Genomic DNA, 17,237 nt, shown 5'->3' with positions numbered 1-17,237 from the left:
TGGTACTGGTACTGTTGATGCGGAACTGCTCCAGACACAGCGTAGACACCTTACATTCCACAGCTTCGGTGCCCCAGAAAATTAGTGAATTACATCACGGTGAAGCAGGTGAGCCGAAATCTGGTTTGTGTTTAATGGTTCGCTTAGTCTTGACTCAAGGTTGGTCGGGAACCTAATATCCCCACCATGGATGATCCGGTGGAGAAAGTTTACGGCAGATGAAGAACTGGTGTGGAATACCGGAGGGTGTGTGGTTCGGCAGACCGAACTCGGTGAAGTGGATCATGAAGGGTTTCTCTTTGTCAACCTTTGTGGATGCTTCATGATGTGGGTGACAATCACCTCTTTAAATCCACACTGAAGACAGGAGTGCCAGCCTAAAGAGGGGCGATCACCGCCATCCCACTGTGGCTGGTAATCCCTTGTGGGAGACAGTTCTAGTAGGGACAGATAGTATACCTTGTGACCTCTGTGGCACATCGCGCCTTAGATATCCTGTCTGATGAATGCGTCTCGAAGCATGTGCGGTGATCTATGTTCTCGGGTTGCCTTCGTATTGCGACTTTCCGGAAGTTTGGTGGAGTGCCATTTTCGCATGGCTTTGGGGAACATGTTGATATGATGATAATCACCTTGGCTTTGTCGCGGAAGGAATCTAAGTGGTACTAAATTTTGGAAGTGGTTAGCTAGCCTTTATGGAATTGAATTGATGGTAGATGACAGAAAACCAAATGTAGACAAGTGTGTCCATTCTGAAAGGTTGTCAAAAGAATCCATTAGATAGTAACCAGCGTGCTCAGCCCTGATCTTTTACCCCAGGTTTTGGAAACGTCGAAAATACGTTGGTGTTCCAAGTGAGCCACAGCAATATTAAGAATGATCAATTGCTGGCGTTCGAACCTTGCGGAAAGGGTTTCCTTATGCCGGGGACAACAAGTCAATTATCTGGGATGTTGTCAACCATTGGCAGACAAAATTCAATACCAAAGAATACAGGCAGCCCGGAAAACATAGTTCTGCTGTGTCTGTTACTCATCCAGTAGCTCTCGCTAGCTTAGACATCTCACTGTCAACATGCAGAATTACCAGATATATCTGGCCTTGACTGCTTATAAACGTTTCATACAAGAGGAATAAGAAACAAGCTAAGAGTCCATATTGAACTGCTATATCAAATTACTAACTAGTCTGAGAACACAAGCAGCATTGGATTGTGGTAGTGTGCACGCACTGTGGCTAACACTATGTATGCAAAGATCCATGGGGGCCGACTAGCTATTCTCTGATAATGTCCATACTATGGTTTGCGTGTTCGAATTTCATGGCGGTGACATCGTCTCCAGTTCCTGTTCTCGCAATGTCGTCTCGTCGGAGTTCGGATTATTATTAATCAACATGCCTCCTCTGAATGGGTCTTCGAAGATGAAATTAGGATCAGGAGAGAGCGCCCGTCGAGGTTCATAGTTGGGCTCCGGGTATTCAACCCAAAATTGATTCTCCACGTTTTGACAGCTGTACTCGTCGCCACGGCGAGCACGGGAATGGAATAAGCCCGTCTCGGTTGCCAAGAGGCAATAAGGGCAGCACACGTTCGAAAGTGCTCCGGAAGATCCACCTCTTGATACGACCGATGATAAGCCCGCCTACTGTAACACTCATCTTCATCAGATCTATCGACCTTTGGCCAGTGGTTATAATCGTGATAACAAGCCCGACAGTATGTTCCAGACTCCAAGGTTTTGGTTTCATTATCCCAATAAGGGAGTGGAGCGGTAGCCATGAATTGTATTTGGTGGCAGTCGCCTTCATACCAAACAGTCACGCTCGGACGAGGAATGAGTGGAGGACGAGCGAGCGGACGTCTAATAGATGTAGACCTCCGGGGTTCCCATTCCGAGAGAGTCGCAAATTCTCTCTTCATGGTACGACGTGCTTCATGTGTTTTGCTCTGTGATTTTTCGAGCCCGTGGAGTAGCACAGCTATCGCGTCACTCTGGGGGACGCTTGCCAGACAGACCCCAGGTTCCCACACACTGTGGACAATCGGAATATCCCCGAGGTCTGTCTCCTTCAGATCGAAGTAAAAACAGATGTCTTTCACGCGGGCGATCCTGTACAATGGATTGTGATAATTGCAGTTGTAACAGCATCGCTTGAGTGTTGGAAGGTGGAGGTATGGTCCGAAATCATGGCAGGTTCGACACAAAGGTTGGGTAAACTCGTTATAGAGCTGTTCAGTGGTGTAATGGTGAGAGAGACGCATCTTGTCCATCAGATGCAGTGTTTCAAATGCCTTTTCTCTGAGCAACCGATAGGGACGGAGTGATAGAACTTGAGATTCTGATACTGCATCGACCAGAAGCAGGTTGCCCAGGCTAGCCACGTCCAAATAGAGAAGGATGTGATGGATAAGTTCAAGGGGAAGAAAATAACCAAGAAAGAGATTGAGACCAGCATTTGATTGTCTGTTGTCCTTTGACAAGACATTCTCAACTGTTGGCTGCGGGGGTTGTGGCTTCTGATACTTGAAAAACCCAAAAACCTTGCTGATCGGGTTCTCGATCCGGTAAGCAAAGCCGGATGCCATGATGTAAGATATGAGACTTTAAAGAATGTTAGACTGGATTGACAGAGTGAGTTAGATTATATTGATGATGTTATACCAGGTGAGATAGAGAACAAGTCCATACTAAGGTTTAAAGTCGACACGGAGGATGCACATGTAGGGTGCACAGTTTTGTAATGGCAGGAGAGTCAAGGGACTCTCCAGATCACAACGTGAGTGATATTTTAGACCATGAATCGTCACGGCAACACTATGGTAGCACCAGCACGTGCAACCTCAAACAACAACTTGGACCCAAATCCAACCTGTGAAATGGTATTGCTACACAATACCGTTAATACTTGATTGACTAGTGCTGAATGCAGATTTTATTGTACAATAGGGGATTGCTTACAGAGATTTTCGACTTTCCCTGCCAGCATCTACGTTAGGCTAATATGCTATTCACGAAGCACTGTTGACTGCGATAGACAGCCACCGTTGACCCATGTTTCATATTTGGCTTGATAAGGGAGGCTGAGATGCTGTTAGTATGGACCATATGAATACTGACCGAGTTACGTGATCTTTCCCTAGTAAGATGCTCGCGAGGACATAGGAAGCACTCATTCAGATCTGCGTTCGACACAGAACGCGAGTTTAATCAATTCATGTTCTCCAAGATCATATCCAAGGTTCCCGATGCGTTCAAGTACCATGCAGCAAGGGTATTCAAAAGAACCATGAGATTGTCTTCACCCACAGTGGCTTGGCCCCCAGGAATATACTGGTCAAAGATGGCCATGTTACTGGTATTCTGGACTGGGAGCATTCCGGGTGGTATCCAGAATATTGGGAGTATGAAAGGGCGTATCGGCATTTTAATGATGTGCCTGGGTGGCTAGATTATGTTGATCTCTTTTTACCCTGGAAGTACTCTGAAGAGATAGTGGCGATGTCATATTTATCTAAATACAGCCGTTGAATGGTCGATATGATCCATTACGTTAACTACTACCAAGGAAGCACCATCCCGACGCACGATGTCACCCACCACAATCGACAAAGATATCGCAATATTTCAACTAAGCCAAATGCCGGTGTCGTAAACCTCGCATCTGCATGATTCTCGTAATCTTCCTGAATCACGAGCATCGGGGTCGAAAGATACCATAGCCCGTCCCGCGTATCATTCGGAGCACAGTTATTTCCAAAAGAAGGCTCTTGGTTCCCGGCACATATCAGAAAAGATGCCCCTCATCTGAAATGGACTAGTTAACATCATGAGGACGCAGCTCAGGGTTCATCTCCAATGCGTGGACGCTTAGACACGTCTCAACATGCTGAGGTAAATCGGCCTCTCGATAGGCTCGAAAGGAAGATTCCCAGCCTAATGGGCATGGTTCTTCGCAGCCCCAAGGCCCACGCCCATCGAATAGTACCTCCTCTCTCCAGAAGTAAGCGCAAGCGGTACAGTAGACTCCTGCATCTGTAGCCTGTGCCCGCTTGTCCCAGTAGGGGAACGGCACCGTGGCCATGAACTTCATGCGATTCCTTTTTCTCTCGCTCCAGAAACATCCGCCCCCAGGAATCCCGTGTCGTTGGTATGGCGTCGGTTCAACTTCAGATAAATAGACACCTTCTCCTTCGATTATATGGACAGTTGCGTCTAGTACCTCTGCCTCCTCCGGCCCATAAAGCTTGGATACAAGGTTCTTGCACTGCGAGATGTTTGCCATACAGTCTGGGGGGTCATGAAGCCAAATATTGTGAACAAGTTGGAGGTCGTTCAGGTCCTCTTCCTCAATTCCAAAGTAGTAGCAGATATTCTTCACAAATCCCAATCCGTACGAACTCTTATATAAGTTGCATTCGTAGCAACATCTCTGCATGGTTGGAATGTATAGAAACGGCCCAAAATTTGGGCACGTTCTGCACTTAGGCTGACAGAATTCATTGAATATCTGTCCGATGGTGTAGTGCGAAGAAAGTTTCATCTGGCGCATCAAATTGAGAGTCTCGTGCGCATGGGTTTTGAGGACGGGGTAATCCAGCATGGTTTCCACCTGCTCCTTGGTCTTGCTGTTGACTAGGAGCATCATTCCTATTGACCTCAGATCCAGGAATCGAAGTATTTCATAGGCCAGTTCGAGAGGAATTATAAACCCAAGGAATATATTGGCTTCAGAGTTAAATCCTTCCTTGGATTTGGATATTTTCGGGACTGGAAGGGACATTTTCTTCGGTGCTACTGGCCTCTGATAGCCTTCCAGGAGGAGGATCTCCGTGACTGGGTCCTGGGCCCGAAATCCGTCCCCGTTCGCCACTGAGAGAGCTCGGTTCATCTTGAGTAGGTAAGACTTGGCCAATCGATCGTATGCGACGCTATCGAAAATGGGCTCCATCATGTGCTGAGTGGTAGGTTCACAGTGAAGTTTGCAGGTGTCAATGATTAGCTGCACAGTTGTATGTTGTTAAGAAAGATTTAGTGTTTTCAGGATCACAACAGATGTCACCCTTTATATTTTGCATCGCCGCGGCGACACGTTGCTAGCACAATAAGTTTACCGAAAAACAAATTACAACGTGGTAATCCCAACTTTGATGATGCAATACCTTAAGGATCCTAGGATACAATGAGCTTCTAGTAATTTCATCTGCTATTGTCTAATGCGAGTAATCAATTGGAGTTCTGAATGCTTATGCTGACACCTACAGGGAGGCTGAAATTGCCAGCGTGGAAGCATTGCTAGTTGCGTTTGTATAGTTGGGTCTGGTGCACAGTTCCCCCAAAACTAATCAAAGACTTTCAGATGGTGGTCAGAATCGGCGATCCGGACAATGTCTTCACGTTCTGTTCTGAGAAATTGTAGTAAACTTATAAACGAGTCTCCCGGGCCAAGGTCTCCATAATGCCTTCCTGATGTAATGACTGCTACATGCATGTTACTGATGTGCGCTTCTTGAATACATTTACAGTTATTTGTCTTGCCAGTCATCAATAGCGTGCCCCATCTCAGCGACAATGCACTGATAGTTTTACTCTTCTTGAGATTGAATTAGAGTTTTGGCAGCTTCTTCGATCTATCGTTGTTAATGTTCGTTCACTACAAATGGTATGTGGGATAACATACCGTGCCGCAAATCTTGTTAATCTCGAACAGCTTGGTGGCATTTGGAGAGCTTTTGGCTTTGATACATCGTGCATATCGACTGACGATATGACATAGCCCCGGCAAGCCTTGTGTGCACTCGAGCATCAACTGACACGCATCGCCCCTGCTGATCTTGATGTTGACATTCCGTTCAAACAGAGCGGGGTTGCGGAAGCATAGTTCCAGTGTCGCAATAGCCATGCCCTGAGGCACAGCGCAGAAATTGAAGATGCTCTGCTCATTCAACCCAGCCAGATAAAAGATACATTCCTTGACATGCTCAAGTGCGTTGAGAATCATCTCAGAACTGCACTCTATGGCCGCCTCACGATTCTCTGGCTTGAACAAATCTGCAAAGTTGCTGACGTACTTAGACCGTATCTGATGGGGCCAGAACCGACGATTGTCTTCGTGATCTTCACTGACGTCGCGGATGATGTTGGTCTTCTGCAGAAAGAGACTCATTGACCGAGGTAAAGTTGGGTTGTCGAGTAATGACGAGTTGCAAAGTTGCGCTTCGATGAAGAAGCGGGTAAGACCCTCACCGACACAGCCGGCAACATAATAGCAGTACAGCTCATACTCGGCTATAGTCATGACGCCAGCATTATCTGGATGGCCCAGGGTAACCTTGTGGCAGAAGTCGGCCACTCCGTTACCCATTATTTTAGTTATGTCCTTGATAATGTGTTTGTAGGCTGGCTTCAAAGCTTTATACTCTTTGATAACGTGATGGAAGTGAACAAGCAGTTCGCGGTCCTTCTCTTCGGGACGGTTGCCATCGTATGTCCACCCGTCTTTCATTATTATATTTTCAGACTCACGAAGCAAGGTCTGCTTGGTCTTCACAGTAATAGAAGGGTCGTCTTCTATGGTGTCGAGACCGCGGAGGACAAGGTAGAAGATACAAATCGGGACGAGCAGTTCGGAGTGGAGCTCCTTAATGATAACGCTGAAGCTCCGGCTGGTTTGATCAAGAAACTTGAAACAAACCTGCCGAGATTCCCTCTCACTTATGATGTTGGATCGATTATTCGGATTGTGTTGGGTCATCCTATGATTGTGAAAATGCATTCCGTCAGCTATCAATGGTAGGACAATGGGTGTGGGATGATCACCATTGCAGGACATCCGTCAAATGAAATGAATTAAACACATAGTAAAGAGCATTGCTAATTGGTTCCATCTTTATTGATATACAAATAAGAAAACGAATTTTGCGATGGCCAAATTTCACATGGTTTGGACTCTAGGGGGCTTTTAAGGGTATAGAACGTGGAAGCGGAGCGGAGCGGGATTCGCATCCCGCGATTTTAGTTGCGGGAGCGGATTTCGAATTTTCATCCCCCCGAAATCCGTCCACCGGGGGGTGCAGCTAATTCCAGGAACTCTACATTCGCGGTGCAGCGGCGCCTGAATTCCTATTGGACTATCCAGTGTCTCAATTACGCTTCACATTTCTTTGCTGAGTTAGATGGAAAAGACAGCACGTAAAAATGGAAAGCCGGCCGCATACGGCCGAGCATGCATCAACTGTGCTCGCGTCAAACGCAAATGCATGTTGCGAGCCAATGGAGATGGATGTGAAAGGTAATCCGCCTCTCGAAAACACCATTGGCGATCGTTGGCTCATATACATGGTCAGATGCTTTCGACTCAAAGTAGAATGCAACCCCTCTCCTACCGTCCGCAAAAGTGGCTCGAGACCCAACGGCTCTCAAGCTGCTCGTCTGGAGCAGAAGTTAGACGGGCTCGTTTCATTATTAAAAGCTCGCCAGGGTAGCCTTGAACCCGAAGAAACTGCTTCGTCATCAGGGTCCTTTATATCAGCTCCCTCTCGCGCTTCAGTGCCTGCAGATCGTGGGTCGCATGCACAACCGCTTGTTGGTGATCTTGATAGAGTAGCTACAGATCAAGGCAACAGGTATTCGGCTAATACCTCACAAAGCTGGAGCCTATTCCCACACAGCCATTCCGAGGGTCTCGATCCATCGTCTCGCGATACAAGACAACATTTCAAAGCGTTCTTTAGTCACTATACCGAATTTCTCCCTCTTCTATTCCTTGAGAATGGGTCGACCTCAGAAAAGCTGTACCGAGAGTCACCATTCCTCTGGCTGTGTATAATGGCTGTGACATCTACAGATGCAAAAGAACAGAGCAGTCTAGCAAAGACGGTTCGAGAGGTTGCCGCTCGTGAGGTAATCGTAGAAGGCAAATGTACGATGGATCTGTTGCACGGTCTCCTGTGTTTCATCGGCTGGTCAGTTTTCCTTATCACACTTTTAGTAACCGCATGACTTATCGTGATCTATAGGGGACACTTTCGCTTCTCTATGGGATCCCTTCTTACTATTTTGTCTCAGCTGTGCACTGCTCTGACGGTCGACCTGCAACTTCGAAGCCGGCATTGCGGAGAGGGTAATCTGATTCATATGTTTCCTCGACCGATTGCATCTCAGATTCAGGGAGCTACAGGCAGATTCCAGCCGAGGAGCATCGTAATTGCACGGACGGCATTGGCTTGCTACTTTCTCACATCATGGTTAGCAGTTCATTGAACTATTAAGAATACCGCTAATAGCGAACCCAGCGTTGCAACGTTTCAAACAGTTGGGGATAGTTTGGCCTGGTCACCATACCTTGAAGAGTGTCTGAAAATGATTCAATGCTCTAGAGGTGTACGAGGAGATGAACTGCTGGTGCAAATGATCAAGCTTCAACGCATAACGAGCAAGGTGACTGATGTTCGTATACAACTAAGAGATACCGACAGCGAACAAAGTACGCGTCTTATCCATCCATACATATTTTCTCTCAACACTCAATTATCCGAGACGAGAAAGCAATTACCCCCGCAATTGACCACGAATAGTACGTCTAATCTGCCACTCCTGATTCGACTGCATAACAGCCCTCACTGATACTCCATAGAGATGCTGGAAGCGATGTCCCTGCACACAGAAATCTGCATCAATGACCTTATCTTTACGCGCCTTGGGCATTGCCCTCTTCTAGATGATATCAACAGCATGGAGGTTCTTCTTAATTGCCTCAATGCAGCGAAACGCGCCGTGGACATCATGTTCAACTTCAAACCAACCGAGTATACATACTTCCCCTTCTTTCTGTGGAGGCAATTCCGAACCGTAATTTTAACCCTCATTCGACTCGCATCCTTCGAAGATCCGGCGTGGGACGTGAACATGGTTCGACGAACTGTAGACATTACGTCTATTCTTGACAAGACTGCCGAGAACCTGAGCAATGTACAAACCAACGTTGATGATGATATTACTGACCACGAAAACGTGGTTTCGAAATCATTAGCCTGGGTGAACAAGATGAGGTCTTGCTTACTCGCAGTTTATGGCCAGTCAACAGATGCCCAGGCCCCAACCTCTGAAATACAGAGCTCAATGGGCATACCAGGTGTGGAAACGTTGCTACCCAGGCAGCCATCCCAGGAAGAAGCTTCAACCATAGACATATTCTCATCACTCGATAATGAACTCTTTGGAGACGATGTCTTTGAGTGGTGGCCACCCTTATATTCGGGGAATGGGCTATAAATCTTGCTTATAGAAAGCATTTGATGTATAACTTTATATACTTTATTATACAATATTCTTTCCTTCCTTCTTCTATTCCTGTCCATCAAGTTCCCCCTCTCACCAACTCTGTTAGCCTATTTTACCTCAGCATAAACATCCAACGCATCGTGCAACCTCCCAAAAACTCCTCCATGCCACCCCCTCAACTGCTCCCACTCCGTCGACGGCAACGTAACCCTCGACATCCTCAACCACCCACCGACAATAAAATCCGCATGACTAGGCCTCTGCCCCAGCAAAAATGGCCCACTAGTGTCCCTCTCAAACATCTTCGCCAAGTCCCCCAGCATATCCCGGAACGAATTCAACACCTGCTCTCTCTTCTCCCCGTCAAGAGCAAAATCATCCCACGACTTGAACCCCGCCCGCCGGACAAACTCCGCCTTACTCTCCTCCGCCGTCTCGGGATCAAACGGCATCTTCTGCACCATCAACAAGGTGTGCACACTGAATGCCGCGTCGACATTATTATTGAACCGCGCGTAATCCGCATATTCGGTATCATTCCGCTCCGATAGTGGTACCAGCACCTTGAGCTCCTCCTTCAATTCATAGTCTAGGTTCTGCGGAGGGAAGAGATCCCCGTCGCCAGATGCGGGATAGGTCTTTTGTAGGTAGACGGCGATGTCGAAGGAGTCGCCGATGAGGGAGTTTGTGGTAGGGTCGGAGAGGATGGGGAGGGTGTAGAAGTCGCTACCGTCGGCGAATTTGCGACATGCGGGGAGGTTCAGGCTGCGGCGGACTTTGGATACTTCGGGGAGCTTGACCCATGTTGTGGAGTAGGGGGCGTTCTTGAAATTCAGGGCCAGGCGCGCTTTCCAGGGGTTTACTGCTGCGGCATTGCGGGTTACTGGGGGCCGCATGGCAATGTCGTAGTAGGTCATTGTTGGGGTAGGGTTGGAGGTGGTGGTTTTGGTTGCCATTGTGGATGGTGGGGAGGTCATGTAATAATTGGGGGTCGGAGTTGGTGATATTTGTCTGTATGAGGTTGATAGATTGGAAGATTGGGTATGACAATGTGCAATTGAGCTCTTGAATGGGAATTTCAGGTGATGTTCATGAGGATTGAGGTGGAGTTATATAGCTGGGCCTGCAGGGTAACGTCACGTGGCATGGGAAGCTCGGGTGGGGTAGAGTCCCCCGAATCTGGAGATCCTCAGGTGAGAGATCTGTGCTAAAGTGTAGAATTTTTAGTCTTTCCATGGCTAATTCTGGAAACTGCAGGCAGTTTGGGCTCAGGAGTGGGCTGTGCTATGATCGTGATTTGGTGTGTTCATCTCGACTCAGAATGACTCATGCCCACTCATGCTGGCCAAGTGGGTCCGTGTGGAGTACTGTCCCCACTCCCCGATTGATTTGGAGATTTGAGAGGCATACGGATTTCTTCAACGTCATTGAGTCCTGAAATGTCCTTTTTATACTGCATTGGGTGTGCTTATGCGCAGACATTTCAGAGTCTAAGCGAAGCTTTTCATCGCATGAGCTATACATGGGAATTTGCTCTACTCTTCTGTATCCCGCCCGTTGGTAAATTCTTAGGAATGAAATTTCTCTGGCACTGCTAACTCTTCAATGTCATAGATCTAAGAACCCGGTTTCAGCTGTGAGAAACAATTATCAAATGACAGCGACTAGATGCTTGGGTCCTTTTGAGAACTACAGAGTCTCAAGTATTCTTCGCACACCGGCAAAATCAAGCTCATCCATCGTCTCCTGCCACAGCTGCTCAATAGATTGCTTCCCCTCGGGCGTATACAACGACGCATTAAACCTGAACATACGTGGGTCAGTTATGATGTGAGAAATCCAAAAGAAGTCGGCAATACATACGGCTCAATCTTCCAACTCATCAGAAAGCACCCATGCGACTCCTTCCCTTTTAGTACAGCAGCATCAACGTACGTCGATGCACCAACCTTGACTGTCCTCCCTGTCAATGCTCCAAATACCGCCAACCCAGCCTTCGCATAACCAGGCGAATCCCGCCCCAGGTCCGTGCCTTTCACGAAGGCCGGATCTGCTAGGTTAACAATCACATCATCTGCGGCGACATATTCAGCCAGCTTATAGAGAAACGCATGAGCTAGAAGTTTTGACATGCAGTAACTGCCATTGACGTCATATGTATCTCGGCGATCGAACAACTTCAGAAGTGGCGCATCCTTCACGTCGGGTAAGCTTGGCAGAAGCGATAATGCTGCACTGACGACAGTCAATCGGCCAGACACTCCCCTCGGAGATTTCTTCTTCAAGCTGGGAAGAAGTAGAATAACTAAGAACATGGTTGAGAGATAGTTGACTTGGATTGTTTCCTCGTGGCCGGTGTTCGGATTGGTGGTGAACTGGGCTTGTCTCACCCCAGCATTGAGGATAGCAATATCTAGGCGGGGAAGATGGTTTTCAACCCGCTTTGCAAAGCTTTGTATGGAGGCATATGAGCTCATGTCAAGTGGCCATACATCTATCATTGACGTGGGATTAACGGCTCGAAGCTTAGCTGCTGCGGCTTCGCCCTTTTCAGGAGAGCGAACGGCGAGGATCAAGTGGCTCAGTTGAAGGGATAGAAGCTGGAATGCACACTCATATCCCAGTCCACTGTTTCCTCCAGTGATTATGGCAACTTGACCAGAGAGGTTTGTGGTTGCGGGTGGCCAGTTGGGCTTGGCACAGAATTGGTTATAAAAGAACACATTGGGGAAGAAGGGAGCAGTCGATGGGTCAAGGTCCTTTGAGGCCATTGTGGGTGAGATAAAACTTTTTTAGAGAAACTGCGGATGATCTCAAATAGAAAGTATTATCTTTGAAGTAGCCTGTCTAGTTCTCTTAATACCAGTTCCTGATGGTTCTATATATCACGGTTATCAGCCACTAAGCCCAAAGCGGCACCCAACGTCCGCGGACTTAAGCCGGGTGTTTGGCGCGGTCCATCCATTCTGATCCTTTTTTCTGTGCTGGAGATATGCTATCCCCGCGTATATCATATATGACATATCGCGTCTTAACTCCGATCCCGATAATATTATGTCGAGGCATACGCTGTAGCCAGGGATCATCTGATCCTTAGCCACCTTTGTATGCGTGGCCCTCAATCGCCACTACCTCTTACTTTTCATCCGACCATCATCATTAGATTCAAACAGATCAAATATATGTATCTGAATCCGTCCTCACCCATTTTGTAAAAAAAAAGCAGCCAAAGACAAGCTTAGGCCTCATTGACGGTGATTCGCCGCTGCCGTGGGGGCTTTCAACAAAGTATGGTAATCGATATCGCTGTTAAAGCTGGCGAGTCCGGAGTCACCGTTGGAAGTGGCAGGGTCCTTCCTAGAGAGACCGAACCATGTTCGTAACCCTGTAATGGTCGCTTGCGGAATAGAGGGTAGTTTGATTTGGCGTGTCTGGGTTTTGTTTTCCTCCGCTGGTGACCCCTCTGCTGTGCCACTCGATGAACCCAACACCGCGTTCTTGATTTGGGTGAAGTATTTCTTGAAAGCAGTTGAGACCTCGTTAGATCCGATCAGAGTGGACCGGTACACGGTGATGGATCCCATGGTGACTCCAATGCATCCCTCCAAATGAAGCCAGAATACCTGCCATGGGTAGTCGAGAAGTCCGTGGTACCACGTGCCTGCGGTGCGAATGATGGAGCATGTGCACATGAAGACTGAGAGACACAAGAAGCATCCAAGACCTAATTTCGTCAAGGTTCGTAACTGAACTTTGTAGAGCAATCGCATTGGAATACTAATGACTGGGAAATGTTAGTTATAGCTAATCCTCATCTGGCTAAGTGACATACTCATCATATCAGTGAGCGCGTCTAAGATCGGTGGAAGCCAGACCATTGCGAGGACCGTGCTGTTTGGGACGGGTAAAGAGGGGAAGCATTTTGCTTCACATGGTTAGTGTGGAAGGTTATCGCTGACGAGGGATCCTTACAGATTGCCTTCATTCCTGTATACGGGCAAGGAACGATCGGTGCGACAAAGGCGCTCAAGATCCACGAAATAAAGGATAACCCGACAGTGCAACGGTAATAAATGGTAAACCGGCGTGACATCCCCACCAGGAGGGGGTGGAAGAATGCCAGGTAGCACCACTTGACGGCAAAGACTGTGGTCCAGAGAAGGACTATAAAGGCGATGTTAAAGCCATAATCTTTCGCATGTTCTTCTAAATGTGAGGCCAGAAAGAGAAGTGCCTCAACATTCCCTTCTAATGCTGCCATCTGAAAGTAGATGGTGTATGCACGGAGAAATCCCAGTACCGTTCCTATCAGCAGCGTGGTAAAGGCAAAGCTAAGGAATGCATCGTCCAAATAGAGGCGTCGTCGGGTGAAGAGTCGGATGAAGATGCGGCCAAAAAACGACAGTGATGCTAACGCGAAGAAAATTCCAACGGCTATCTGGTATTCATACATATCTGGTTAGAGTTACGCCTTCGGATAATTATGCTTGAAATAACCTTACCCCATATTGCCGTTGGGTAATCCGACCGATGTCACCTATGACCGGCGGGGTCTGAGAAGCTTGACTAGACGTGAGATTTAGCGAGGAGATGTCCATGCTGAAGCTTTCCTGAATGATTTGAGCATATCGTTTACAGGTGTACATGCACTTCTTAGTGCACCTCTCCGACGGGAACACCGCTTTATGTATAACTGGGCTGTCAGACCCTGTGGTTGCACGAGTGTCTGGGTTGGATGTGCGGGGACTTGAGCGGCTCACTGGATTTCCTCTTACATACTCAATGCTGACTGCATTTTATCGACCTCACGAAGATGTAATGCCTCCCAAAAGAAGCAAGGGGCTTAAGGGTTGCCTTGAGATTCTCAGTCTCCCTTCGAACACTCAGCCTCAATTCCCAGCGCTTTGGACTTAGAAAGTGCGAAGTTGGGGTCGATAATCTCTCTCTTCCATTTTTCAAGCGTGCTTAGCAATAGCCATCTAGCTCTGCCTCTCAGGACGCTTGTCATCAGTGTGTGGGAACCGATATCCCTACCGAGTCACACTAGCGTCACCCCTGTCTTGAGTGTCCTGGCTACGATGAAGACCACTGCAGTTTCCTATGTCATTACTATATGAATAACCTACGCAGATACCAGTCGGTATATTTTCCTTTCATATGCAGTTACTCAATTTTTCGTTCCACATTGATCTATATGCACTCTGTTCGTTGGCATGTCACTCTTCACACTTAGTAGCATCGCTCGGGGGTTACGAAGTACCCGTCATGTCTCTGAGCGACAGCATCAGGTGTCAGTAAAGTGCACTGTTTACATTGCACATACCATTATCCAACTTATGCTACCAATATCGCTCCTTCACGATTGGCATAGCCTTCATATACCACACGACATCTCCCACTCGACGCACTAAGCTGAGATGCTGAGGTGCTGCGCAGTAAGGCCGAGAAACTGCGGCCGTGCTCTGGTATGATACAAGCAAGGGATAGTGCAGTCAGGCCACTGACAAGTTGGTATTTACATCATCTTCACTATCAGTATGGATAAACTGCGCGTTCGAGCAGATCAACGGTGGTTGTACCTTGGGCTTATCCGGATATCATTCCAAACACAGCCTCTGGCTTACGCTTGGATATCCTCCCACATATGCTTGCATAGCAGTTGAGGCTCCACAAAATGCTATTATAAGCATTGCTGAGGTGTGCTGCACACAGAACCAGCGATCGAGGCTGGGAAATGTTGGAGTGTTACACTATTACCCTTTTAGGCAACTGCCCGCCCAATCTCACCGCCTCCTGTCCATGATCCCCTTAACACTCCCCCATTGAACCGCTTCCTCCGATTGCCTATCCATGGTGGAAGCGAGGGATATCAAGTCTACACCAATGGCTTCCATCAACATTATTCTGACCATTTGCCTACCGTTCGTAAGCCTCGCCGCGTATGGACTCCATGCGCTCTACCAACACCGTTCCAAAATCAACCGCCTCCGCAAACAAGGAGTGGTAAGCTCAATCTTAGCTACAAAGCTTACTACACTATCACTAACACCATGTCTAGCGCATGCCAGCAGGATGGAGCTGGCTAACTGGCCACATGCTGGTTCTTTCGGACTATGTTAATAGTCTACCTGACGATGCCAATGTTGTGCTTGCGACACAAGAGTTGGCGTCGGAATATACTGACACGGAGATCTTTCTATTGGATGTCTGGCCTATGTCCCCCGCACAGTATATAGTCTTCTATCCCGAAGCGGCATCACAGGCGACAAATAAATTCAACCTCCCCAAAACAGTCATACAGCCTCGATTCATGCAACCGATTACTGGCGGGCCTAGTATGATCTCTATGGGAAATGCTGAGTGGAAGGCCTGGAGATCAATCTTTAATCCGGGATTCAGTGCTGGCAGCATGCAGGATCTCCTTCCCGAAGTTATCAAGTCGGTTGGTGTCTTTTGTGATAAATTGCACGAGAAAGCCAATGCTGGGAATTTTTTCGCCTTAGATGACCTGACCACCAGATTAACCATGGATGTCATTCTCAAAGTGACGCTGTTGGTTTACCCTTCCCCCCATTGTATGGCAAATGCTAACGAGGAGACTAGTGACGCGGACCTTGATCATCAGAATTCCGATAATATCATTGCAACTGCTCTTGGCCACATTACCAAATGGCATTCTTTTTGGGACCCTCGCATACGAGCACACCCACTTCGGCCTATTGTTCAGGGATATTACGGTCACGTTGTGAACAAATGCATTCGTAAAGCCCTGCATGAGCGATTCTCCGAGATGAAGCAAGCCAAACGGGATGATTCGTCTCGTTCTAAGCGAGCCAAATCCATCCTTACTCTAGCCTTGGAAGCATATTTAGAGAGTAAAAACGAAGGAATCACTGACGCTACACAGTTAGACGACTGCTTCGCAGAATATGTGACCTATCAGATTCGATTGTTCCTCTTTGCCGGAACTGATACCACTTCGAGCAGTATCGCTTACGTGTATCACATGTTATCTAAACACCCTGAGGCTTTGGCTCGAGTGCGGCAAGAACATGACCACATATTTGGGCCAGATCCTTCAGCTGCGGTTCAGCTACTCCGCGAACAACCTTCCTTGCTCAATCAATGCTCATATACAATGGCAGTTATCAAAGAAACCCTTCGGCTCTACTCCCCAGCAGGCACTATGCGTCAAGGCGCCGATGGTTTGTCACTTACTGACAGACATGGCAACCAATACCCCTTGGCAGATGATATCAGCGTCACCATCTTACACCAGGCGACGCATCTCAACCCAAGGGTATGGCCACGAGCAAGAGAATTTCTCCCAGAGCGCTGGCTCGTTGACCCAGGCCACGAACTTCACCCCGACCCGGCAGCCTATCGTCCGTTCGAGCAGGGACCACGCAACTGCATTGGCCAGACTCTTGTCTACAACGAGATGCGGACAGTCTTAGTGATGACCGCCCGGACATTTGAGATAAAGCCAGCCTACGATGAATTGGATGCGATGAAGGCGAAACAGAGGGGCTGGTTTGATCACATTGCTGAGTCTGTAGGCTTTCATAACAAGAAGCCTAAGCTGCTGCACGGCGAAAGGGCATATCAGTCTGAGAAAGCTGGCACTCATCCAGTAGATGGATATCCGTGCCGTGTAACGTTGGTGACTTAAATCCAAAAGAGACAATGTATGGATCTTCCCTGCACCCGAAATGGTGATAGCTTGGGGCTTTTTCTCAAAAGTTGTAGCATTAGCCACACACAGCCACATTATTAAATCGCATTCAAGGAGACTTCAGAGCCAATATGCTCGGTGTCAAATGAGACATAACACTTAAGCGCCCCAACAGTTGTCGTGCCCAGTTATAGATTTGGTGCAGGCAAAGTAGAACGTTATACTTACTGCATATCCTAGCTAGTATATGCAGCTTGCTCTACGACTAGTGCCGGGCTCTA

The 17,237-nt window shown here is 47.7% G+C and overlaps 8 protein-coding genes across 8 annotated transcripts; 2 read left to right on the top strand and 6 right to left on the bottom strand.

The window, feature by feature from the left end:
• Positions 1-1,390: 1,390 nt before the first annotated feature.
• On the bottom strand, positions 1,391-2,587 carry AtWU_04644 (uncharacterized protein; the record flags this gene model as incomplete). The annotated part of the gene is made up of 1 exon (XM_035499755.1): positions 1,391-2,587. One exon carries the CDS (start codon positions 2,585-2,587, stop codon positions 1,391-1,393), a length of 1,197 nt encoding a protein of 398 aa, XP_035355648.1.
• Positions 2,588-3,816: 1,229 nt separating this feature from the next.
• Positions 3,817-4,950, bottom strand: AtWU_04643 (uncharacterized protein; the record flags this gene model as incomplete). The annotated part of the gene is made up of 1 exon (XM_035499754.1): positions 3,817-4,950. One exon carries the CDS (start codon positions 4,948-4,950, stop codon positions 3,817-3,819), a length of 1,134 nt encoding a protein of 377 aa, XP_035355647.1.
• Positions 4,951-5,652: 702 nt separating this feature from the next.
• Positions 5,653-6,753, bottom strand: AtWU_04642 (squalene synthetase; the record flags this gene model as incomplete). Its single annotated transcript, XM_035499753.1, has 1 exon — positions 5,653-6,753. One exon carries the CDS (start codon positions 6,751-6,753, stop codon positions 5,653-5,655), a length of 1,101 nt encoding a protein of 366 aa, XP_035355646.1.
• Positions 6,754-7,826: 1,073 nt separating this feature from the next.
• Positions 7,827-9,272, top strand: AtWU_04641 (fungal specific transcription factor domain-containing protein; the record flags this gene model as incomplete). Its single annotated transcript, XM_035499752.1, has 4 exons — positions 7,827-7,963; positions 8,018-8,245; positions 8,294-8,574; positions 8,635-9,272. The coding sequence occupies 4 exons, from the start codon at positions 7,827-7,829 to the stop codon at positions 9,270-9,272; spliced, it is 1,284 nt and encodes a 427-aa protein (XP_035355645.1).
• A 116-nt stretch (positions 9,273-9,388) lies between these two features.
• AtWU_04640 (glutathione S-transferase-like protein) lies at positions 9,389-10,237 on the bottom strand (the record flags this gene model as incomplete). The annotated part of the gene is made up of 1 exon (XM_035499751.1): positions 9,389-10,237. The coding sequence occupies one exon, from the start codon at positions 10,235-10,237 to the stop codon at positions 9,389-9,391; it is 849 nt and encodes a 282-aa protein (XP_035355644.1).
• A 733-nt stretch (positions 10,238-10,970) lies between these two features.
• On the bottom strand, positions 10,971-12,052 carry AtWU_04639 (putative short-chain dehydrogenase/reductase family protein; the record flags this gene model as incomplete). The annotated part of the gene is made up of 2 exons (XM_035499750.1): positions 10,971-11,085; positions 11,145-12,052. The coding sequence occupies 2 exons, from the start codon at positions 12,050-12,052 to the stop codon at positions 10,971-10,973; spliced, it is 1,023 nt and encodes a 340-aa protein (XP_035355643.1).
• A 474-nt stretch (positions 12,053-12,526) lies between these two features.
• AtWU_04638 (similar to An02g10960) lies at positions 12,527-13,879 on the bottom strand (the record flags this gene model as incomplete). The annotated part of the gene is made up of 4 exons (XM_035499749.1): positions 12,527-13,065; positions 13,114-13,206; positions 13,254-13,719; positions 13,784-13,879. The coding sequence occupies 4 exons, from the start codon at positions 13,877-13,879 to the stop codon at positions 12,527-12,529; spliced, it is 1,194 nt and encodes a 397-aa protein (XP_035355642.1).
• Positions 13,880-15,164: 1,285 nt separating this feature from the next.
• On the top strand, positions 15,165-16,953 carry AtWU_04637 (cytochrome P450; the record flags this gene model as incomplete). The annotated part of the gene is made up of 3 exons (XM_035499748.1): positions 15,165-15,284; positions 15,340-15,833; positions 15,885-16,953. The coding sequence occupies 3 exons, from the start codon at positions 15,165-15,167 to the stop codon at positions 16,951-16,953; spliced, it is 1,683 nt and encodes a 560-aa protein (XP_035355641.1).
• Between the last annotated feature and the right edge of the window lie 284 nt (positions 16,954-17,237).

The sequence above is a fragment of the Aspergillus tubingensis genome (genome assembly GCF_013340325.1).
Source record: "Aspergillus tubingensis WU-2223L DNA, scaffold_6, whole genome shotgun sequence".
NCBI lineage: Eukaryota > Fungi > Ascomycota > Eurotiomycetes > Eurotiales > Aspergillaceae > Aspergillus > Aspergillus tubingensis.
This window is presented reverse-complemented; position numbering and strand designations above follow the sequence as displayed.